Source organism: Sminthopsis crassicaudata, chromosome 3, assembly GCF_048593235.1.
Source record: "Sminthopsis crassicaudata isolate SCR6 chromosome 3, ASM4859323v1, whole genome shotgun sequence".
Classification (NCBI taxonomy): Eukaryota; Metazoa; Chordata; class Mammalia; order Dasyuromorphia; family Dasyuridae; genus Sminthopsis; species Sminthopsis crassicaudata.
This window is the reverse complement of record NC_133619.1, coordinates 514,002,985-514,028,438: the sequence shown is the minus strand read 5'-3', so window position 1 is coordinate 514,028,438 and position 25,454 is coordinate 514,002,985. Positions and strand designations below refer to the sequence as shown.

The following is a 25,454-nucleotide window of genomic DNA, read 5'->3' as shown; positions in this document are numbered from 1 at the left end:
TGTGTGTGTGTGTGTGTGTAAAAAGTATCTCTCAGCAAAAACAACTAATCTGCAAAACTGATCAAAGAGCAAAAATTTGAGAATCATTCTACTATTTGAAAGACATGACCCCCCCCCAAAAAAAGAGAAAAGAGCCTACCCATATCACATTTCAAAAGTCATAAAAGAAAACTGCCTAGACTATTTAGAACCAGAGGAAAAAGTAAAAATAAAAAGAATCCACTATTCTCCTCCTGAAAAAAATCCCAAAATTAAAACCCCCAAGAACACTGCCAAAAACCAAGGCTTACAGGTCAAAGAAAAAATACTGCAAATAATAAAAAACAAAGAATTCAAGTATGAAGAATGACAATCAGGATCATAAAAGATTTAACAGATACTATTATACCAAAGTAGAAAGCTTAACATAAGACATTTTAGAAGGCAAAAGATATAAGCTTCCAAGCAAGAATAACTTACCACCCCAAGGAAGCCATCAATATGAAGAAAGTTCCCATATCGTCCAAATTATTTATAGCAGCACTTTTTGTGATAGCTAAGAATTAGAAACAAAGTAGATGCCCATTAATTGGAGATTGGCTAAAAAAACTGTGGCACATCAATGTAATGAAATGTTCCTGTGCTGTAAGAAATTATGTGTATGATGAATACAAAAAAGCATGAAAAGTTCTATATGAATGATGCAGGTATAAAGTAAACAGAGTCAATAAAACAATGTACACGTTAACAACATTGGAAATGAAAAGAACCAGAGAGAGAGAAAGAGAGAGAGCAAAAAGAAAACATATATATATATATATAAAGAAACGCCTAACCTAGTCTACCTCCTAAGTGGAAAGTCCAGAGGTGCTGAACATTGAACATTGCTAGTTAGGGTAAAACTGAAATATCTAAGTATAGTCTCTGCATTAACCATGGAATGTTTATAATGTCACCTGGAGGTAGCTGGTATTTAATGCAACACTAGCTTAAAGAGTATATAAATCCTGGCTCCCAGATTTAAAAAATGGAGATTGCAAAGCATATCTTCTACCTGGCCTAAGACATTCATTTCAGATTCACACTTTCAGTTTTCACTGGAGCTGGACTTCAACAAAAATGGAAAAGCAAAAAAATACAAGATAGGAGGAGATGAAGGATGAGGAAATTTTTCTCATATCACCTTTTGCCCAAGTCTATACAAAGAAGGGAAGGGAGGGCAGAATCAGGTGATACTTGAATTTCAGTCTCATATGAATTGGTCAAAGAAGATGATACTCCCACACTGTTGAGAATATGAACATATTTCATTCAACTTTCAAACGGGAGAAAAAGGAAGAATAAATGGAAGAGAATTCAAGACACACTACATCTCTCAACTTCAGCCATTTTTTTCTGGTTGCTCCCCAAGTTTGAAATGCTCTCCCTCTCTTAGACAGCTGGCCTACCTGACTTACTTTAAGTACCAATTAAAATTTCACTTTCTACAAAAATCTTTCCCTAACACTTCTTGATTCCAGTAATTTTCCTCTTTTAATTATTTCTTATTTACTCTGTATATCAATTGGTTTGTACATCCAGTGGTGCCTCAATATTTGTCATTATTTGGTTCCAGAAGGCACAACAAATAGCAATTTTTTTTTTTCCTTCAAGAAATACGTCGCCAGTCCACAGCCTAAGCATTCTTCCCCAGACAACTCCTCAAAAGGAGCAAGTGCCGGCGGGCTTCCAGCTGCAGAAAACAAGTAAGCCCAGCCCAGCCAAGCTCTTCCCTTTTTAACTCAACTCACTTTCTAAGAGGAATCAAGATCTTTATATTCTTACCCCACCTGCCTGCTAGCCAATCTTCTGGGGGAAAGAGGAAAGGCCTAAATATGGAGGCAGAAGGTATAATCCCTCACTCTCTGTCCCACAGTATTTTGGCCCCTTCACCTGGGCTCATACCACTATTTCTCATACCATCATTATTCCTGTTACTGCTGCTTATCCTGCTAAGCAGTCTGGTCTATGCATTTTCTAGCACTACTGTTTTGGGATCAGGGAAACTACATGCTGCAGCCACATTTTCCTGCAGGAATTACCCCACAGCATCATGGACTCTAACTAGACAGTCCTGTGCACCATAAGGAGCTGCCCATGGCTGAGAGCAATAGCAGTTGTGGGGGTTGGGAAGTACACCTGGTCAATCTCACATCCCTACTGGTCAACCAAGACATCAAGCATAATGAATGCCCAGTAAGTGTTAAATGCTGAAGTATTTTCTTTTCTCATTGAAATGCCTCCAATATCAAATTTTATGTTTTCTCCCCCATCAAATTGTCAGCTCTTTTAGGGCAAGGGTTGTCTTTTGCTTTTGGATCCCCAGAACTTGGCACAGTGACTGCCATGTAGTATGCACTTAATAAATACTTAATGGATGAATAAATCCAAAGTCCTAGGCAAAATAAATTCTAACTACAGAGGCCAGATTATAAAGAGTGCTTTAAAAAGAAAGAAGAAAAGGATAAAACAGGTAATGGGGCTCTGGGTAAGGGAAAAAGAGAGAGTACAAGAACACTGCATTAAATCTAAAGTATTGGCATTTAATATTCTCCTCACTCACCACTCTTCTTCTGTATAAAGAAGGAAAGGGAAACAAAGACAGGAAAAAATATAAAACAATGGAATGAAAGGAAAACTGCAACTAATCATCAAAACTATGCTAACAGGATGAACTCACTTATGAAACAGATGAGAATATAACATAAGAAAGAAGAATCCAACAACAGATTGTTAACATGAAAAACACTTAAAACATAAAAATTTACATAGTTAAAATAAGGGACTGGCAAAAAAAAATCTATTATGCTACAACTGAAAATTTTTTAAAAAGCAGGATAGAAAACAATCTCTGATAAGGCAATAGGAAAAAAATTATCTAATTTAGTCATAAAAAATAAACTATATTTTACTGAAAGGTACCATAGACAATGAATAGCAATACTAAACATATATGAAGCAAATGGCATAGCATCTAAATACTATAAGAGAAAGTTAAATGAGATACAAGTAGATATAAACAGGATAAGACAATACTCACTCATTTTTTTAAAAACTAAAAAGTATAGAACTAAATACATCTTTCCTTAATGCAATAACTAATATCTAAAAACAAGAGTTAGCATTATTTTTAATGAAAATAAGAATAAAGGCCTTTCTAATAAAATCAAGGGTAAAGCAAAGCGATGTCCACTATCACTATTACCACTGAATAGTGCTAAAACTGTTAGCTAAAGTAATAAGAAAAAAAAGTGACAAAATAAGTGTAAACAAAACTATTGTTTTTATAGACAATAGAATGTATATTTAAAGAACTCTAGAGTCTAAATAAAATTTAAAACAACTTCAATAAAGTTGCAGGATATAAAGTAAATTCACATAAATCATCAAATTTCTGTATATTAAAAGATTATTTACATTTAAAATAACTACAGTAGGATAAGTCCAAAGGCTGTGAGGTCAGGATTTCTCTATTACTATCTCCTCTAATGCATGGTCAACTAGTTTGTACTTTAGTGTATTTGTGATTTGTAACAGCCACCTAAAATCACACTCCAAAGCAATCAGCCATTGCAGTAATTGCTCTCATTCTACTTCTTTCTGTCAGAGTACCAGCTTCCCATTGTACCTATAGAAGATATCTGATCAGAAGGCACTTGAAACTCTCCCAATAAGTAATATCTGCCCTCAGCAGGCAATATTCATGATACTATTAATTATTTAGCTACTCAAATTTGGAAAATCAGAAATACACAATGTGTTCTTTAAACAAAAGATACAGCATTTACTTTGCAAAAGATTTCTCATGAGAACCTGAAAATTATTTTAATACCAACAATTATAACACAGAAGATCCTCAGTTATGTCCACATTTTATCACTAAGAAAAAGTTGGGAAAAAATGTGAAGAAACTTAAAAGGAAAAAAGGAGCTTTTCAATAAAGTTCCTAAACATAAAGTGAGACAATGAACACTCCCAAACAAAAGAATGGTGACAGCCCCAACTCCCCCCAAAAAAAGAAGAAAAAATTTGCTTTGGAGATTTGGCAGAAGCCATTCTTTCATTCACATTAAACCTAACATGTCCAAAACTGAATTCATTCTATTTCTCTCTAAATCTCCACTTTTTCAGATTTCCTTACTTCTCTTCAAAGGCACTATCTTCCTTCTAATATCTCAGATTCATAATCTGGACATTATTCTGAACTGATATCTCACTATCTTCAACTAACACAACCAACTGTCAAATCTTGTTATTTTTACATTCACAATATTTCTTGCAACTGATAATTCCTAGTCTTCACTCACACAGGTACTATCTTATTTCAGGTCCTCTTAGATTATTACAACCAACTCCTAATTGATCTCCAGCTTCACATCTCAACACTTTACTACAACCTACACATTGCTATGCAAGGAATTTTCCTTAACCATACACTCCACCATATTACTCCTACTCTTCTAATCAATCAACTCCAGTGGTTTATAATAAAAGTACAAAAAAACCCCTTCTTTCTAAACTTTTAGACCCCTAGATATCCTGGCCCAAAACTATATTTCTGGTTTCAAATGATGTTACTCCTCCTACAAGATACCACTCTGTCAAATAGCAAACCACTCAGTATCTTTGTTCAAAAAAAAAAAAAAAATCCAAATGGGGTCACAAGGAGTCAGACACTCTTGAAAAACTGAACAACGATAAAATTTATGCTATATTTATGTATTTACTTACTACTTTCCCCATAAAATTTAAGCTCCTTTTGTGTGAATTTTTTCTCTCCCCCATGTCATTGTCTGTATTTGTAATGACAGCACCTAGCACAGTGGCTCATTCACAGGAGGTGATTAATACTATTCATTAAATAATTATTTTTTGAAAGGCATAGGGAAACATGAATTTTTTTTAAAAAAATGTGATTAGATAAAAGAATTACAGAATCATTGAAGTGGAATATTTATTGGTGACAGCAAATTTACAGATGTTAAATCAGCAAGAATTTATTCAGGTTCTACTAAATTCCAAAAAGAAACCAAAAATCAGCCCCTGCCCTCAAGAAGATCACAATCTAATGTGAGAGACAACATAGAAACAATCATTTGCAAATGATATATACAAAATAAATTGGAAATCTCAGAGGGAAGGGAAGGCATTAACATTAAAGAAGAGAAATGTTTCTTGCATAAGAAGGATTTGGGCTGAAATTGAAGGAAACCAGGAGGTGGAGATAAAGAGGAGAACATTCTAGAAAATGCACAAAATCAAGCAATGGATATTTTGATAAAGAAAAAATTCAAAGGAGGCCAAAGTCATTAGACTGTAGAGAATGTGGAGGGGAATAAGGTATTTAAGAAGACTCCAAAGATGTGACCATATCAGTTGGAACAAGGTGAGGCAGAGGAGTAGAAATGACTTTAAGATACTTACCTGAAATGACAGATTTCATTTTTTGAGATTTTTCTTCTCTCTGCTCTATAAGCTGACTGGCAGGTAGGGTACATTCAGGGAAGACTAGTGCCTCAAGGGTAAGGGCTGCTTTCCCCTCCTTGGTTTCTACCCAATCCACCTCACTCTCTCAACTGTAGCTCCAAAAAGCTGTAGCGTCCATAGTGGCCACGTTCTAGTAAATCATTTCGGTAGACAGGCTAAACCAGGTTAAGGGTAACCAAGGAATCTCAAATGCTATGGTAAATTAGAGGAGGTGTCTACCCCAGACACACAAAGACTTCCCAGTGGAAAGAGCAGCTGAGAACAATTTGCTCCAATGGCAGCAAAGGCAAGTGAAGCAGCCACTGAGGAGCCTTGGGGCTTGGTTAGACATTGCAGGCATCTACTGCATCTTGAATCACAAATGGTCTTGACTGTGTCCCACCACAGGACATTGATGACTTTAGAAGAGAGTGAGGCTGATGACTTCACGCTGCTCTGCCTCACTTAAATCCCAGTTAGGCACGAATCTAACACGCCATGTTACTGTTTCTAGGCTTTGAAGCTTTGTTTCTAGCTTCAAAGCCCCGTGGTGATGGGAGAGATGAAGCAGCAGGGGCAGATACCTTGGGAGCTGCAGCCACAACCCTGTCCTAGGCGGCCCAGGCCATAGGGTCTTCTCACTGGAAGCAGTAGGATTCAGCAGCCCCTTGAGTATTTGAGCAGCCTTTTAAGGATCATCCTGCTCACCTACAGGGGTGTGGAAGGGTTAGAAAAGGTGCAATAAAAATTGTCTGCTTACTTAACCTTGGCCTGATTATTTATGCAAATGGGGATCCCACACCCTGCAGCTGAAACACTAAAAAATATATAAAAGCTTCTGCAAAGTTGATTCCACTCACCATGGATACATAAGATATGTGCCCACTTATAGACAATGCAAAATGCAAAATACAATAGACCTTAAAGAACAACTCTTGTTGTGAGAGAATTCAACACATATAACTTCCAAAAAGCAGCCCTTAGTAAACAAGGCTGGCAAACGAAGGCCAGCTTACCAAAGTAGGAGCTAGTACACATTTTTCTGAAGTAGCCACAGTGAAAGGAAGCACTGTGAAGTTGGTGTAGGTTTTGCAATCAAAACTAATTCAATCAAAACAAGCTCATATGCTTTCCAAAAAGAGTAAACACAGGTTCATGACAATGTGATTGCAAATTGCAAGAAAACGTCATATCAGAACCTTGATGAGGTCAAAGAAAATGAAGACCTAGAGGCCTTTATCATCAATGTACCAAAGAAAGACAAACTTGTAATTCTGGGTGACTTTAATGTTAGAGTAGATCCAGACTGCTGGACATGGTAGAGAGTCCTTGGAAGGAATGGAGTTGGAAACAACAACAATAATGATAATTTACTATTGAAGACTTGTGCATCTCACTACCTTCTCATCACATCACTGTATTTCATTTACCTAAATGCAATAAAACTTCATGGATGCATTTTCATAGTAAATAGTAACATTTAATAGACCATGTGATTGTAAGAAGAATCAGATGTGAGAGTGACAAAGGCTATTTGCCATCTACTCACCTCATTTGAAAAGACAAATAAGTCTGAATAACTTGGGAACTTTCATGGACAAATGAATGACCATGATTCCAAAAAACTGGATAAAAACTTGCTATTAGCCACCTCCCAACAGAAAGAGGGACTCAAGGTACAGACTCTGACACATTTTTTAAGAGGTGGGCAATGCAGGAATTTGTTTGGCTCAACTATGTATATTTCTTACAAAGGTTCTGTTTTTCTTTTAGAGGGATCAAAAGTGGGTATGAAGAACAAGAGAGGAAGGAAAGCAAGCATTTCTTTTTAAGTGAAAAATTAAAATTTAATTAAAAAAATAAATTCCACTTAATTTTTCATCTTTATAAATGTTAATTATCATTGCTGACTTTTAATAACAATCTTTGTTAATATTAATTGTTAATAAAACCATATAATTACATAGAACTTTTAAAATCTGTTACCCCATCTCTAAGTTGAAAACAATCTTTGTAAAATAAGTACTATGTAAGCATATTCCTAAATTCATAAATTTTGAATTGAAAGAGACCTGAGAGGTCTCTTTTGTAGTATCAAACTCTAATGAAACAGAGCCACTAAACCCTACACAAGAATGCCTCCTGCCATATATTAAGCTAGAAAATCATAGGCTAACATTTTCTATTTTCTACTATATTTTCCCTTATTTTGTTAAATATTTCCTAATTACATTTTAATCTGGCTCAAGAAGCAATATGGCTATTTATTTTACACCTCTGATCTATACCAACCCCCTATTTCTTTCAATTGTATACATGTCCATTTTATAGATGACAAATTAGCGGTTCAGAGAGAAATCATTTGCCTTAATTCATATAACAGCATATATATAATTCATAACAGCAAATCTATATCTCGACCCAGATTTTCTTATTCCCAGTCCCAGTGTCTCATTAACTAAACATTTTTCCTCTTCATATAAAATCAAATGATTTTCAGTTTCATGTTTGATAAGGCAAAAGAAGTAACTGTAGAAAAGCTAAGTGACACATTTTACAAAGAGTAGGGATCAAGAGTTAGGAAGACCTGAGTTTGAATCCTGCTTCCAATGCTTTAGCTTTTTTGCCTCAGTTTCCTTATCTGTAAAATAGTAATAATGATAGAGCTCTTCCAAGATTGTTAAGGTTAAATGAGATAACAAAGTGCTATACAAATGCTAATAGGAAAAAGAGAAGCAGTAGTAGCAGCAGCAGTGGTAAAAATGATTTTTTTTTTTTTTTGATGGGGGGATCAGAGTAGGATGATTTCTCTGAGTACTTCTCTTTTATTTTTTTTAATTTTACACTTAAATATAAAATGATAAAAGAAAAAAATTGCTATGGACAAAGTAGATCATAAGAGCAAATGATCTAAATTGATAGAGAAGGAAGTGACAAATGTACAAAAACATAATTTAATGTAATCAAAATTATCCATTTTATTTCAGAACACACACTGTCTCTTGTCTTCATAAATTGTTGACTAATCCATATGACTGATAGATTTTGTTTCATATTCTTCAAATTTTCTTTTAATATCTCCCTTTATATCTACATCACAAATGCATTTTCTTATCTTGGTAAACTGTGTAAGATATTGTTCTATGTCCAATTTCTGCCAGATTGCTTTTCAGTTTTCCCAACAATTTTTTACCAAATCATGAATTTTTATCCCCAAAACAAGTCTTTACATTTGTTGAACACTGGGTAATTATATTCATTTGCTGTTGTGGCTTCTATGTCTACTTCTGTCCCACTAATCTTTCTTTGTATTTCTTAGTCATTATCAAATAGTTTTAATGCTTTATAATATAGTTTTAAAATCTGGTACTGCTAAAATTCCTTCCTTTATGTTTTTTCTTTCATATACTTGACCTTATGTTCTTCCAAATGAATTTTGTTATTACTTTTTCTAGATCCATAAAATAATTTTTGGTAATTTAGCTGGCATAGTATTGAATATATATTGACTAATTTTGATTACATTGTCATTTTTATTATATTGATTCTGCCTATCAGTGAACAATTTCTCCATTTATTTCGATCTGATTTTATTTGCATGCAAAGTTTTATATAGTTTTGTTTATATAGAACTTGGTTTTGTTATGATAGGTATATTCCCAGGTATTTTATGCTATCTCATTATTTTAAATGGGATATCTCTAGCTATCTCTTTCTGTAAGATCCTGCTGGTAATGCATAAGAATATTGATGATTGCTTTGTATTTATTTTATATTCTTCTACTTTTTTGAAATTAATTATTTCAATTACTCTTTATTTGAATCTTTAGGATTTTTCAAGTATATCATCATGCCATTTGCCAAAAAAAAAAAAAAAAAAAAAAAGTTATTACCTCATTTCTTGTTCTGATTCCATTATTTTTTTCTTCTCTTATGTTATTGCTAGAATTTCCAATACAATATCGAATACTCTTGGTGACAGTTGGCATTCTTCTTTCATACCTGATCTTACTGGGAAGGCTTCTAGCTTGTCCCTATTAAAAATGATGCTTGCTAATGGCTTTAGGTAAATGTTTCTTATGAATGTAAGGAAAAGTCCATTTATGTCTATATTATCAAGTGTTTTAAACAGAAATGAGACTTACTTTACTCCATGCTTTTTCTGCATCTATTATCATATGATTTTTGTTACTTTTACTATTGATATAATCAATAATGTTAATAGTTTTCCTTATGTTAAACCATCCCTACATTCCTGATAGGAATTCTGTGTGACCATATGTAAACTTTTAATATATTGTTATAATCTTTTCGCTATTATTTTACTTAGGATTTTTGCATCCATATTCATTACTGAAACAGGTCTATGATTTTGTTTCTCTGTTTTTACTTTTCCTAGTTTAGGCATTAGTATCAAATTTGTTTCATAAAAGGAGTTTGACAGGACCCTTTCTTTGCCTATTATTCCAAATAATTTATTTGATATTGGAATTAGTTGATCTTTAAATATTTGACAAAAAAATTCACTTGTAAATTTGTTGGATCCTGGTGCTTTGATCTTCCAAAGCTCATTTATGGTCTGTTCAATTTTTTTTTTCTAAAACAGTTCTACTTAAAAACTCTATTTTCTCTTCTGCTAATAAGAGCAGCTTGCATTTTTGTAAATATTCTTCCATTTCATTTAAATCAATAATATATTGGCATATAATTGGGCATAATAACAATAATGAACTTTTTAAACTGTTATTTCTTTCAGGACCTGCAACATGTGAAACTCAATAAACAGGTAGAACTAAAGTTATTAATATAGTCTAACTATTCCTTAAGTCTTTACTTTATCTTCAAACCTTTCCAGTTTTCTCCCTCTTCACTGCCCTTCACATACTATACAATCTCCCATCACTGGTCTACTTACAGTTTCTAAAGGAATGGTATCTCTGTCTCTTTTCACTAGTTATTTCTCATGCCTGAAATGGTCTTCCCTCACACCTCTGTCTCTTAGTTGTCCTGTTTCCCTTCAAAACTCAATTTATGTCCCACCTTTAATAAGAAGACTTTCCCTAACAATTCTCCTCTTATTCTATCGCTGCTTCTGTGCTCAGACTGCCTTCCATTTGCTTAGGTATACAAGCGTATACCTGTATGAACTTAGTTATTACCTACATAATTCCTTGTATCTGAAAAGAGCTTAATAAAGTTTGTTGAAAGTGAGATCCCAAAGAAAAGACATGATATGACTTCATCTCACTTTTCTGTTCACAGAGGCCGGAGATCCATGAATGTGAAATATTATACATATTTTCTTACTTTTTAAATGTTTTGATCAATTCTGTTCATTTTTCTCTTCTTTTTGTCTTTTTTCTATAAAAATATTCTTTGTTATAAAGAATGACATTGGTGAAGAGATTGTGTAAGCAATTTTGGTAATATAAAAACAAAAAATATCAATAAAAATATTTTCAAAAAATAAATTCTTATTATTATGGAAGGACAAACCAAATCATGCAAGAAAAATGACTTCTAAGCCCTATTTTTAAGACTCAGTTTAATAAATCTGGGTTAAAGACAAAAAAATGTAATAATTATTGTTGTTCAAGCAATGTAACTTAAACAGAGTTCCTTTAATTCATGTAATGAGAACTGTTATTAATTTTAAATTAAACAAATTATAGTAGCATAAGATAAAAAATGGGAAAGAATCTAGAGAACATCTAGTCTAACTCCTTCATCATCTATATAAGAAAACAAAAACGAGAGGGCTATGTGATTTGCCTCAAGTCACAAAATAACTCTAAAACTCAAATCCACATTCTCTGACCCCAAATCACTAACCCATAGATACCCCTCAATATGTATCAAAAGGATAAACTCCTACTTAAAACACACTGATAGAAAATAATATGAGAAAAGAGGATTGTAATAACCCATGAACACCAAACATATGGCTTCTTTTACCTTTATATAGCTTTTCATTATTGCACAAGTGAAGTGTGAAGTAGGTATCAAGGAGTCGGTGGCCATTCCTATTAACAATGTTCCGGGCAGCAATATTCCGGAGATGTCGAAGACGACGCTAAAAAAAAAAAAACAAACACAAAAAATGGGGGTAAAAGATCATTTAGCTTTCCTCTTGTGGACAAATTTCTGGAAATCTTATTTTTCATTATCTTTAAGTCTAAAAGATTATGCTGTTTATTTATTTATTTTCCATTGCCCATAGGTATATCTTTTTTTTTTTTTTTTTTGGCCTCAATTCTCTAATTTGTCCAATAAAACTAATGACATCTCATTCATTTATGTCATAGGGTCAGTAAAAGAAGAAAATAACACAGATGTGAAGAAAATTCCAAAGAAAAAAAATACTAGAAAAATGTAGGAAACAACTATAATTTTTCCCCAGCACTTAGTATATAGTACCTTGCAAATAGAAGGTACTTAATAAATGTCTGATAAATTAAATTAAATTCCCTAAAAAAGTAGCACTTTTTTCTCTCCAAAGTATGCTAAAAAAAAAAAAATCTGAAATGGGAAAAAGGGATTGTAGCCATTACCAACACCCCGCACTATTTTCAGATTAGGAAACTTCTCTTTGCTAAGAGATAAAAAAAAAATCCTCAAAATAATATGTGCTCACAAACTATTCTGTCCAACAACAATTCTAGCTGTTTAGAGAATTCAATGTAAATGGTATTTCACCCTCATCCAGCCAATTTCCACAGCCTTGGTCAGATCTCCACCCCCAATTCTGGCTCTCCTCTCCTACAGTGCTTTCAATTATGGCTCCAATAGTGCAGCATGTGTTATTTTGAATCACTGATGCTGACAACTCAAAAGTTATTTATGTAACCTCATATATTATATAAAAATCAAATAAGTGAGTCAATAAGAACATAAGACAAACCAAATGAGGAACCAGATAATATCAAATCAAGTCAATATGTGTTCATTAAGCACCTACTAAGTCAGTGACTTGACTAGGGTCACACAGTTAGGAAGGAGTGTGAAGTCAAATTTGAACTCAGGTTCTGACTCCAAAGGCCCACACTTTACTCTGCCACTTAGCTGGTATTCATGAAGAGTCTATAATGATTGAACAACAACAACAAACTTCTTCCTGGATACTCTTTTTTCACTCTGGGTTTTCATGTCATTGCTCTCTGCTTGTTGACTCTCCTCTTACCTATCTGACCAGATACTGCTGGGTGATTATCCATATCATACCCTTTAAATGTGGATGAAGCCTATGGCTCTTCTGGGCTCTTCGTGACCTCATCAGTTCCAATAGGTTTAATTATTAACTCTGCAGATAACTCACCTCTTTCCTGTATTTCTATTCCACTTCACTGACTGCCTATAGGATATTTCTGTCTGAATGCCCTAGAGACTTCTTATCTTTTTTACTGAAGCAATTGGGATTAAGTGACTTGCCCAAGGTCACACAGCTAGGAAATGTTAAGTGTCTGAGGGCAGATTTTAACTCAGGTCCTCTTGACTTCAGGGCTGGTGCTCTAACCATTATACCATCTAGCTGCTCCCCTAGAGACTTTTTTAATTCAACATATACAAAACAGAATTAATTATCTCTCCCCTAAAATCTACTCTTCTTTCAAACTCCCTTATTTCTGTTGAAGACAGCTGTTAAGAGTTTTTCAGATTCACATACGCAATGTTCTTGACTCCTCTGCCTGCCTCTCTCACTCCTCATATCCAAGCAGATGCAATAGCACTCTTAACTGGTCTCTCTGTCTCATATCTTTCACTAAACCATCCAGTAACCAAAATTATTCCACCCAAGTTCAGTTTTGATCAGATTATTCCCTCATTCAAACTTCAATGGATTTCTGAATTCTTTCCTAATTCCCCATCTCCCATTTTCTAGTACTTACTATTTATTCTGTATGTATATACATGCTGTAAGCCTCTTCTGCTCTCAAGAGAATGCAAGTTCTTTGAGGATGGGGACAATCTCATTTGTCTTTATATTCTCAATGCCTAACCACAGTGCTTGACACATAGCAGTCACTAGACTGCTCATTGAATGAATGGTGCTTTTTCTTTTATTCTATGGTCTCTCATACATTTTATGCAATGAGCTACTTCATTCATTCATGCTTTGAAATTTATCTTAAATACCCATTAATTATTATGCTCACTAAGATTATAAGTATACTGTGTGGCAAAGTGAAGTTAACTCATCTAAAAAATCAGGGCTCTTCTTAAAAAAGAATAGCAGCAAAGAAGTATCCAGAGTGCAGGATTAGCAGAGGAAATCTCACACCCTCTCCAGAAAGCCACTAACAGCACATGCTGTTAAAAAAAACAAAAGTAGTATCTTTACCCATTAAGAATAGTTCATTATTAATATTACTGAATGAAAAAGCAAGAGTTATGTGCTCCCCAATAGCAAGAAGAAGGAAAACAACTCCTGCTCTTAACTAGCTGAATACCTCTTGCAGCTTGTAAGGGTCATCAAAGGACAGCCAACTTCAAATTTCTCACCATATGGCAACATTTAATGATTAAATCACATTTTGGGTTCTCCAAGTACACAGAAATAGGAGACTGCACTAGATAATCTCTCATTCCTTCCTAGTTTTTAATATTTTACATTTAACAAGAGTTGTTGCTGTTTTAATCAACAGTAATTTATTAAGAATCTTCTAAGAGCCAGGAATTATTAGAAACACTGGAAATAACAGAGAAACACAATAGTTGCAATTGTCAAATGATAGAGAGGGAGGAAAGGAGGATTTATTAAACACCTGCTTGGTGCTAAGTACTCTAATTGCTTTACAAATATGATTTATCTCATTTGATCCTCATAGTAAGTCATGAAAAGTAGGTGCTATATTATCCCCACTTTATAAACAAGAAAACTAAGGCAAGCAGTGATTAATGACTTGCCCAAATCATACAGCTAAAAAGTCCCTGAGGCAGAATTGGAACTGTGGTCTTCGTGTCTCCTGGCACAGTATTCTAACCACAATACCACTTATCCACCTATTCATGCCAATATACACCACATACAAAGTATATATGGTAAACTTTAAAACTGAAACAGTAATAACTGTAGGGACTTAGAAAAGGATTTTGAAAAAGACGATTCTTGAGCATAGCTTCAAAAAGAGCCAGAACTCTAAGAAGCTGAAGTGAGAAGGAATGCACTCTAGGCATAAGGGACAGCAAAAACAAGGCAAAAAAAGATGAAAAGTCACAATTGAGGAACACCAGACATGTTCCCTTCCTGCAGCAGGTCTACACCTGCAGAGGCTGAGATATCCTGCCCACCAAATTGTTACCTTGCAGCTCCTTTTCTTTTTAAAAATACTCCTGGTTCTAAGTCATTATTTTAATGATACATTTATTTTTGCTTTGTTTTCTTTTCCTGACTCTCTACATATTTCTAATTGATTTCTCAACTACCATGAATTGGTCCCATTTGGAATTGAGAACACCTCCAGCCCACCTCTTTATGAAAGTAAGAGGTCCACCAGGTGTGGATGTAATGTAATGTAAAACATTACACATGTTTTCCCAATTTTTTAATGTAGCAATTCAGTTGCATTGATTTATTTCTTTTTAAAAAATATTATTTGTTATATAGGATTTATCTTAAATACCCATTAATTACTATGCTCACTAAGATTATAAGTATACTGTGTGGCAAAGTGAAGTTAACTCATCCAAAAAATCAGGGCTCTTCTTAAAAAAGAATAGCAGCAAAGAAGTATCCAGAGTGCAGGATTAGCAGAGGAAATCTCACACCCTCTCCAGAAAGCCACTAACAGCACATGCTGTTAAAAAAACAAAAGTAGTATCTTTACCCATTAAGAATAGTGGGGAAAGGAGAGAGAGAAACACTCAGGATAACTAAGATGAGGTAAAAAATAGAAGACATCAATAAAAACTTCCCCCAAAACAATTTGTTAAGTGCAGAACTGGAGCTCAAGAGAAACTAAAACTGGATATATAGAGAACTGGTAGTCATCTGCCATTATCATAAGAGAATCCATAAGCACTATAACAAAAAAAAAAAAAAAATACAGAAAGAGAAGAGGGTCTCTGATATTATCTTAGGATATATCCACAGATTGGGGATAGGATGTGGACAGTGATCCAGAAAAGGAGGCTAAGAAGAAAAAGTGAGGCAAAGGTAGAAGAGAGAACAAATATTATAACAGAAAGAAAAGAGTACTTTCACCATGTTCTCTGATTCCTTTATCAAAACAATCATGTCAAATAGGCACAGCATTTATTAACTTTTTTTAAGCAATAAGAAAGATGCAATTCAGAGAAGGAACTTAATATCCACATTATTAAATGGTGGAATTAAGACTAGAAAGAACACATTTTCTGGCTCAGAAAATGTTGAGCCTTAGAAGACCTTAGAGATAATCAGGTTCAGCTCTTTCATGTTAAGGATGAGAGAACTAAGGCAAAGAAGGGGAAATAGCAGTTAATGAATGGTAGAATTAGAAAATGAACCTATGTACTGATTCTCGGTTAAGTACTTTTTTTTTGGTACTTAGCTACTTTTGGATGAACGATCCAACCTGAAGTAGAAGTTTCTCCAACTTGGTAAGATTAGTCAGATCTTGCTCAACTAAACCAAACTTTAAGAACTTAGGATCACATCCAGGACATAAAAAGACAAAAGTCCAACCTTTCCTTATGCAAAAACTTGCATTGATGACGGTTGCAAAAAAAAAAAAATAGATATTCCCTATCCTAGTAAGGAATGTCATATAACGAGAACACAAAGAACTAGAACACAGAAGGTGAAACAAAGGAATAAAATGGAAAATTAACCTGGAGAGGTCAGTGAAAAAAACTCCACTTCAATAAGTCAGTACTAGGCAGTTTTTGTGTATACTACATAAGCTCTGGACACAGATCGAAGGAGCAGGGAAATTGCCATACTTAATCATAAGCCATATCTTGCTTAGTCCCAACTTCTTTCTGGCGCAGCCAGTTAAACTCTAGGATCTGAATAAATATGAAGAGTATTAAATCCCACGTTAATTAAAATATTCACTGATAATTGGTCAAATATTTTATAGATGTACAAAGCAAGTTTTTCAATTTTCATTGAGTAAGAGACAAAAATGCTGAATCATGACATCAAAATACAAAGCTTTTTAATGCACAAATCTGTTTTTAAAACAACCCTCTGTATTCTACCCACAAAATATTCTTCCTCTAAATCAATATACCTTCAAACTCCCTCTTTCCTAAATCTTTTATTTCAACTCTTAAAGTTCACATATATAGAACTCTGATAATATACAGGTTACCTCCAGAATTAATAGTTTTAAGATCTGTCATTTAGAGCATTTGAAATTGACTTGATAAACCCATATGGGAGGTAGATTTGGTTAGAGACTAATATCCTTGGAGGCCCTAAACTTTTCTATTATCAAAAATCCCAAATGAGCCTTTTCTTTACCTTTACCATAAGAAAGTATAACACTAGGGGCTTCTTTACTACAGAGATCTCAACCAAATACATATACATATGCATATACATATACTCATCATGTTCCACATTCTAAATATGTCCTGTGTGTGTGTGTGTGTGTGTGTGTGTGTGTGTGTGTATGTGTGTATAAAGTCCAAAGTTTCATTCACTGTCCCATGAAGGAATCAATCATATCCCCCTAATTCTTCCCCTTGCTAGTTAAACATTCCAAGCAAGGAGAATGCTGTAATCAAAGGAACAGAGACAGCAAGAGTGGATAGTCCAATTTGGCTGAAGCTAAGAGATCATGTAGGAGAGAAGTAAAAAAAAATGATTTTCCTAAAGCCTAAGACTGATCAAGTCATCTCCCAAATGAATAAACTTTTGTGGCTCCCTATTACCTCCAAGATAAAATGTAAAGTATTCTTATCATTTTAAGTGCTTCAAAACCTATTTTCCCTTGTGTTACTAGTCTTTCTTCCATGAACTTTACCTTCCAGATCTACTATCTAATTCTCTCTCGGAGAAAACATTTCACCTGTTTCAGTGCCTTTGCACTAATGTACCCTAAGCCCCAAATGCCTTCTCTCACCTCACTTCCCCTCTGAAAATCCCTGACATCCTTTAAGAGAGTTCAAAGGACATATTCTTCAATTCTCCATCAAACCTGAAATTTTCCCTATAAATATCACTTTCCAACTACTCTTTATATGCCTATGCATTTTACCTTTTGTCTCTCTCATGAAATTTTAAACTACTTGAGAGCAGAAGCTGTTTAGTCTTTCTTAAATTCCCTATACCTGGTACATTGTTAGTGCTTTTAAAAGTATATTTATAAATTATAAAGTTGTTTGGGTACTGATTGTACAGGCTCTTGAATGAGATGTTTTTAAAAAATTAATTATATTTTAGGTAACTGAAAATCATTGAAAATTTCTGAAAAGGGAAGTGACAAGAGAAGAGCTATGGTGGCAGCATACAGAAGACAGATAATATAAAAAGAACTGAGACAGAAATATCAATTAGATGTCCATTTTAACAATCAATCAATATAAAGCACACAATATGTGACAGGCTCCCTGCCAGAAGCTCATAGATCCAGAAATGGAAGGAACCTTGGGGCCATCAAGTTCAACCCCTTCATTTTACAGAAAAGGAATCTATGACTAAAAGAAATTCAGTGATTTGGCCAGTCACTCAGCTAGTGTGTGTGGATTTGAACTCAGTCTTCCCATCTCCAAGTCCAATCCACTTTACTACCCACCTAGGGATACAAAAGGGGGAAAAAATCAATCTCTTCCTTCAAGGAGTTATATTCTACCAATTGCAAAATAAACACAAGATAACTTCAAATAGTGGGGAAAAGCCGGAGTAAACAGAAAAGGACTCATATAGAAAGTGTCTAAACCTTCTTGGAAACCAGAGATTTATCTAGATAGAAAAGAGTAAGTAGTTTATTCCAGATGTGGAGGCAGCTCCATACCAGGACCAATACAGAAGTGGGCCAAGATTTAAAGGAGCCTGAATTATGGAGCCACCAGGTATCCAAAAAAAGGAATAATCAACAAAAATGTAGTTGTTTACATCATATGTGGACCAAGGGAGAAGAGAGAAAAAACGTAACTCAAAGATTCTCTTCCCAAGAACTAAAAATCAGTAAGCATTGTGGCATAGAGAAAACAACACTGGACAAGGAGTAAGGAAATCTGATTTCTAGGTCCAACTATTTTATACCTTGTACCAAAACTACACACTTATAAACTATGTGACCACATTCACAAAGTAAATGACAACACCAGGACCAGATAGGAAACTAGAAACATAGTCATGGAAAGGACTTTAAGGGACTGCAAGACTAACCTCCTCATAGTAAGTGGTTATTAAATGCTTATTGATAGACTGATAATAATAACAATAGTTGACATTGTCTAATTTGGACTACACAACAATCCTGTGAGGTACATATATGTATTTTATCCTCAATTAAATCAAGTCTTGCATCTCTCTCTGCTGTCTCTTAAGTCTTCAGTTTAATTTAAACTGAAGTTTAATTAAAAACTACAAAAATATTCTAAACTTTGTGGTAGCCCTCTTTGTAGTGGCCAGAAACTGGAAACAGAGTGGATGCCCATCAGTTGGAGAATGACTGAATAAGTTGTGGTGTGTGAATGTTATGGAGTATTATTGTTCTGTGAGAAATGACCAGCAGGGTGATTTCAGAGAAGCCTGCAGTGACTTACATGAAGTGATGCTGAGTGAAATGAGCAGGACCAGAAGATCATTATATACTTCAACAACAATACTATATGATGATCAATTCTGATGGGCGTGGCCCTCTTCAACAATGAGATGAATCAAATCAGTTCCAATAGAGCAGTAATGAATTGAACCAGCCACACCCAGTGAAAGAACTCTGGGAGATGACTATAAACCACAACATAGCATTTCCATTCCCTCAGTTTTTGTCCACCTGCATTTTTTATTTCCTTCACAGGTTAATTGTACACTATTTCAAAGTCCGATTCTTTTTGTACAGCAAAATAACTGTATGGATATGTATACATATATTGTATATAAAACTTATACTTTAACATATTTAACATGTATTGGTCAACCTACCATCTGGGGGAGGGAGTGGGGGGAAGGAGGGAAAAAATTGGAACAAAAGGTTTTGCAATTGTCAGTGCTGAAAAATTACCCATGCATATATCTTGTAAATAAAAAGCTGTAATAAAAATATTCTAAACATTGAACATTTTGGTTTTCCCATTTAGCACTTGAGTCATAATATATACACAGCTTTTCCTTTCTAAAGGTCACTCAGCATCATCCCTTTTGGTATCTATTTGGGAGCAAATACATCAACACTATATAAATCATTTGACTACATGTGACCAGTTTGCTAGTAAAAGCATGCATTTGTAGTCAAAACCTTTCATCTGAAATATACATCTCAAAGTCAATTCATAATAATACTGAAAAAAAAATTGTATACAATTTTATATTGAAACTAATTACAAATTAGCAGGTATGATTCTCCAAAATTCATTCTGGACACCTGCAGATACCTTGTGCAAAAGATTCACCCTTTGAAAGGCATAAGGAAGTCAGAACTGAAAGTATACTAATAATTCCTTTTCTAGAAAAGCTTCTTTTGCTCTCATGCTTCAGCACAGCTTTAACTCATGTTGGACAGCAACATTAATAAACAACAACTATGTCTACATTAGATCCTGAAGTAGCTTTATCACATAAATTGTCACTCTTGGAAGGAAGAGACTCATAAAACTTTCAATTCCCACTTTTATTTATACATCATTTTCATATTCACTCTACTTGGTAGCCACTTTGAGAAGCTTGATAGTAAAGCAGGTTGTGGTCCCTTTAAGAAACTACATTGGTGATTCCTTTCATATTGTTTTGTAATTCCTTTCTGATTCCCAACCCCTCCAGGCTACTGCATTATTAATCCAAGATGCCAGGGCCTTTGATTCACAAATCCTTTGAATTCCAATAGGAGATCCAGGCTTGTCCCACCCCCATGGGATCTGAGCCAACTTGGGACTCCACCCATGGGCCCCCTTTAGCTAAATCTCTCATTATAAAAAAGAGCCAAACTAAAATCTTCTCTTTGCAGAGGTTCCAAAAATGCTAGCTATACCATGCTTGACATCCCAAGGAGCCTCTGCCCACTGGAATACTCTTTTCCAGTGCCATCTTCTCTTTACCCTCATCTATTTCCTTAACCAGACTTTTAACCTTACTTCCGATTCCCATAATAAACCTCTTTTATCAATCTAAGTTTTCTGATGTGTACATTCCTTTACAGAGGAACTCTGCACCGCCAGAAAGGATTTCCCCAAAACTCCCTATTCTTGCACTAAAACCTACCCTGAACCCCAAACCTGCCACTAGGCCTCATTTAACTCCCTACCACCAGAAATCCTAATTTCATTTGGGTTCCCTAAACTAAACCTCATCATTTGGTTGCTTGATCGGGAAAAATCCCCAAAAACTAGACATAATTTGGGTACCAAATGGAACCCCAACCTTTTCAGGGTCAGAATCAATTTGAGTTTTGAGCTGTTGGTGCAGTATTCTTCCAAAAAGAATACCTGCATTCCTTCTTTTGTCTTGTCCTATCTCTAAAGCTAGTGGGCACCCAGACCAGGTCTGGGTTGTGAGCAGTATTCTCCCACGGAGAGTACTTTCATTTCACACTCTATTTTTAGACATAGTGGGACCAAGAAATCTGGAACTCTAGACAAGATAAAAGACCTTTTCTTTCTTTCCCTATCCTGCAGTGGACATCCAAGCAACTCAATCAGGCTTGGGTCGTTGTAGAGCTCTACACTTGTCCACAATTCTGTACGAATTGCTATGGACTGACAAAAGGCCTTTTGTCTCACTCTCTGTCTCTAGAGATATGAGAGAGACTGCAAGAATTTGGGAAAACTAAAAGCTTTTTCCTGTCCACAATCTAGAAACACCTCTTGCTAGGGAACAGGATAACAAGAGTCTACATTAAACTTATCAATGTATATCCTGCATGCAATGCCCCATTTGTGTAAGCAACAAATATGTGCAAAAACAAATCTTGTGCAGCCTGACCTTGTGGTCTGTAGCTGGTTAGTTCTAGGTCAGCACACTTTTGGAAATGGATGTTGAGGTTCTCGGGTGTGTGTTCTTCCTGGCTGACTAAAGGTCCAGAGTACATTCTGTTGACATGTCAACACAGGCATTGAGCATGCATCAGATCACGTTAACCTCCATCATCACAAGGGTTGGGCTCCCAGATCCATGAGCTATACTCATACTTGTTGCTGAGGCATGTGGGCAGGGGCAGAAGAGAGGGATATATATACAGGACTGCAGAGAGAGAGAAGTAGAAGCAAAAAGGACGATGTAACAAAGCAATAAAGCTTCTTAACTGCATAGTGGTGCCTGTCTACTCTGTAGTATCTGGAGACGTCCAAAGGTCATAGAGGCCACATAACTGTAGGTAAGTGCTCAGACCTCTGCTGGTGTCAACAGGACTGTACCAGCTGAGGACCCCAACAACCTCTGCCTCAAAAAAAATCTTCCTTGAGTAGAGATGCTTGGCTTGAGGAAACTCCCTCAGTCCTACCCCTCCAGAGACAAAGGCCCTGGCATCCTGGATTGATAATGTGAGGGGTTGGGAATGAGAAAGGAATCATAAATCAATCTGAAAGGAATCACAAATGCAGTTTTTTAAAGGGACCACAACCCACTTCAATAGGGCAGGCCAGAGGCCATTCACTAGCTTCACAAAGATATAGAAAGTACGTCTCATATCTTAGAAGACAGTTCAAAAAGAAAACAAACTTCTGGACAATCTCAGAGCCCAACAAACAAAAGAGACCACAGCTACTCTGAGTTTTGGTGTCTGTCTCATTCTTCTCCTATTTAATAATTATGCTCTATTGCACAGAACTGCTATAAAAAATAACTAAGATTAGCAAGATGCTTTCAAGTATGCAAAATACTTTATATCTGACCCTCACAACAACCATCTAAACTCTTATTCTTATAATTTCTTCAAATGAAGTAAGGTTTTAAGAAACTAAATGATTCCACATTAAAGGATAGAAGGGTCTGGAATATGATATTCCGAAAAGCTAAGGAACTTGATATGCAGCCAAGAATAACTGACCCAGCCAAAATAAGCATTTTTTTTCCAGGGAAGAAGATGGACATTTGATGAAATAAGTGAATTTCATCTATTTCTAATGAAAAAAACCAGAACTAAACAAAAAGTTTGATCTCCAAATATAGGACTCAAGAGAAACCTAAAAAGGTAAAAAGAAATCTTGTGAACTATATTTCTGTTATAAAGATATATAAAGAACAAGTGTATACTTTGTTCCAGAAACTAGAGGTGGAAAAGAAATTGTACCAGAAAAAGGGTAAAGTCAGGTACTACATCTCACAAAGAGGTAAAAGAAACCTATTATATCTGAGAGAAAGAATGGAGCGAGGGTGAACATAGTGTGTATCTTACTCTCATCAGAAAGAGAAAAATATTAGACATATTCAATTTACACTGAAACTTCTCCCACCTCACTGAAAAGTGGGAGGGGAAAAGTGAAAAGGGAAGGAGTAAGCTAAGTGGAAGGGAATACAGATATTGTGAGGAAAAGGGGTAAGAAAGGGTAAGGAACTCTAAGGTGGGAAGAGGGATCCTAAAAAGGGAGGGCTGTAAGAAGCAAGTGGTGCTCACAAATTTAATACTGGGAAGGGGGTTGAGGGGGAAGGAAAGGAGAAAAGCATAAGCAGAGGTTAACAAGATGGCAAGTAATACAGAATTAGTCATTTTAACCATAAATGTGAATGGGGTAAACTCCCCCATAAAAAGGAAACAGATAACCGACTGGATTAAAAGCCAAAATCCTACAATACGTTGTTTACAGGAAACTCGCTTGAAGCAGGGTGATACATACAGAATAAAGGTAAAAGGTTGGAGCAGAATCTACTATGCTTTAGGTAAAGTCAAAAAACCAGGATAGCCATCCTGATCTCAGATTAAGCAAAAGCAAAAATTAATCTAATTAAAAGAGATAAGGAAGGGCACTATATCTTGCTAAAGGGTAGCATAGATAATGAAGCAATATCAATATTAAACATATGCACCAAGTGGTGTAGCATCTAAATTCTTAAAAGAGAAATTAAGAGAGCTGCAAGAAGAAATAGACAGCAAAACTATAATAGTGGGAAATTTCAACCTTGGACTCTCAGAATTAGATAACTCAAACCACAAAATAAATAAGAAAAAAATCAAAGAGGTAAACAGAATACTAGGAAAGTTAGATATGATAGATCTTTGGAGAAAACTAAATGGAGACAGAAAGGAGTACACTTTCTTCTCAGCAGTTCATGGAATCTATACAAAAAATGACCATATATTAGGACATAAAAATCTCAAATTCAAATACAGTAAGGCAGAAATATTAAATGCATCCTTTTCAGACCACGATGCAATGAAAATTACATTCAATAAAAAGCCAGGGGAAAATAGACCAAAAAATAATTGGAAACTAAGTAATCTCATAGTAAAGAATGATTGGGTGAAACAGCAAATCATAGATATAATTAATAACTTCACCCAAGAAAATGACAATAATGAGATGTCATACCAAAATATGTGGGATGCAGCCAAAGCAGTAATAAGGGGAAATTTTATACCTCTAGAAGTCTACTTGCCTAGAGAGAGAGAAAAAAATAGAGAAAGAGAAGGCCAATGAATTGGGCTTACAACTAAAAATGCTAGAAAAGGAACAAATTAAAACCCCCAGACAAACACGAAACTGGAAATTCTAAAAGTAAAAGGAGAGATTAATAAAATTGAAAGAAAAAAAAAACTATTGAATTAATCAATAAAACAGAGTTGTTCTATTAAAAAAAAAAAAAAAAGACAAATCCTTAGTAAATCTGACTAAAAAAAAGGAAACAGGAAAAACAAATTGTTAGTCTTAAAAATGAAAAGGGAGAGTTCCGGCCAAGACGGCGGCGTGGGGGCAGACAGCTGCTTGAGCTCCTCATTTTCTCTCAGAACTTACTTCATGACAGGCCTCTGACTTGATGCTTGACCCAGAAAGAAATCCACAAATAATCACCAAGAGAAGACATCCTTGAAAGTCGCCAGAAAAGGTCTGTGTTTGCTCAGGAGAGGGTCGATCAGACTGGGCGCAGACTGAGGGCAGGCAGCCAGAGCGAGTCGGGCAGCTCACACACCTTAGACCAGAGGGGGAGGGGTGTGATCTCTGCCGTTTCTGTGAAAGGGCTTTTGCCCCAGTGTGGATGCTCCGTCTTGGCAGCAAGCCAGGAGCAGCGGAGAGGGTGTAAACACCGGAGGTGAAGATTAAAACCCCAGAAGGCCAGCGTCTCTCTCGGAGACCGGCCACTCCCAACCCCCACCTGGACTGACTAGGTGCGTTCTCGGAGCCTCAGAGCACAGACTCAGTACAGTCATTGCTGTTCTGTTAGTGGCTCTCTGCTGCCCTACCCCCAGTCTGTAGAGGAAGCCCATTGATACCATCCAGCCCCATTCCCCGCAAAACAGACCAATTGTTTTACTTGTCAGTTTGTTTTCTTTGATTCCTACTCTGACAAAATGAACAAAAAATTCAAAAGGGCTCTAACCATTGACAGCTTCTGTGTGGAGAGGGAGCAGACTTCAAATACTGAGGAGACTAGGAACAGACTGTCCCCAGATGTATACCCTGGGAGGGATATAAGCTGCTCCTCAATACAAAAGAACCTCATAGAGGAAATAAAAAAGGCTCTCACAAGAGAGCTGGAAGAGAAATGGGAAAAGGAAAGGGAAGCTTGGCAAGAGAGCCTGGAGAAGTCATCCCATGCATTCAAAGACAGAGTGGATAAGCAAATCATAGACATAATTAAAAACTTCACCCAAGAAAATGACAATAATGAGACATCATACCAAAATGTGTGGGATACAGCCAAAGCAGTAATAAGGGGAAGTTTTATATTT

The 25,454-nt window shown here is 35.5% G+C and overlaps 1 protein-coding gene across 4 annotated transcripts in view; it reads right to left on the bottom strand.

Annotated features, from left to right (window-relative positions):
* The window catches only part of UVRAG (UV radiation resistance associated), a 424,520-nt gene that overhangs the window by 384,542 nt on the left and 14,524 nt on the right, over positions 1–25,454 (bottom strand). For 3 of the 4 annotated variants that reach the window (XM_074304111.1, XM_074304113.1, XM_074304112.1), the window contains one exon: positions 11,440–11,557. In XM_074304111.1, the coding sequence (XP_074160212.1) occupies positions 11,440–11,557 (118 nt within the window). Of the gene's footprint in view, positions 1–459; positions 536–11,439; positions 11,558–25,454 lie in introns of all 4 variants that reach the window. The other variant, XM_074304114.1, reaches the window with a different exon arrangement.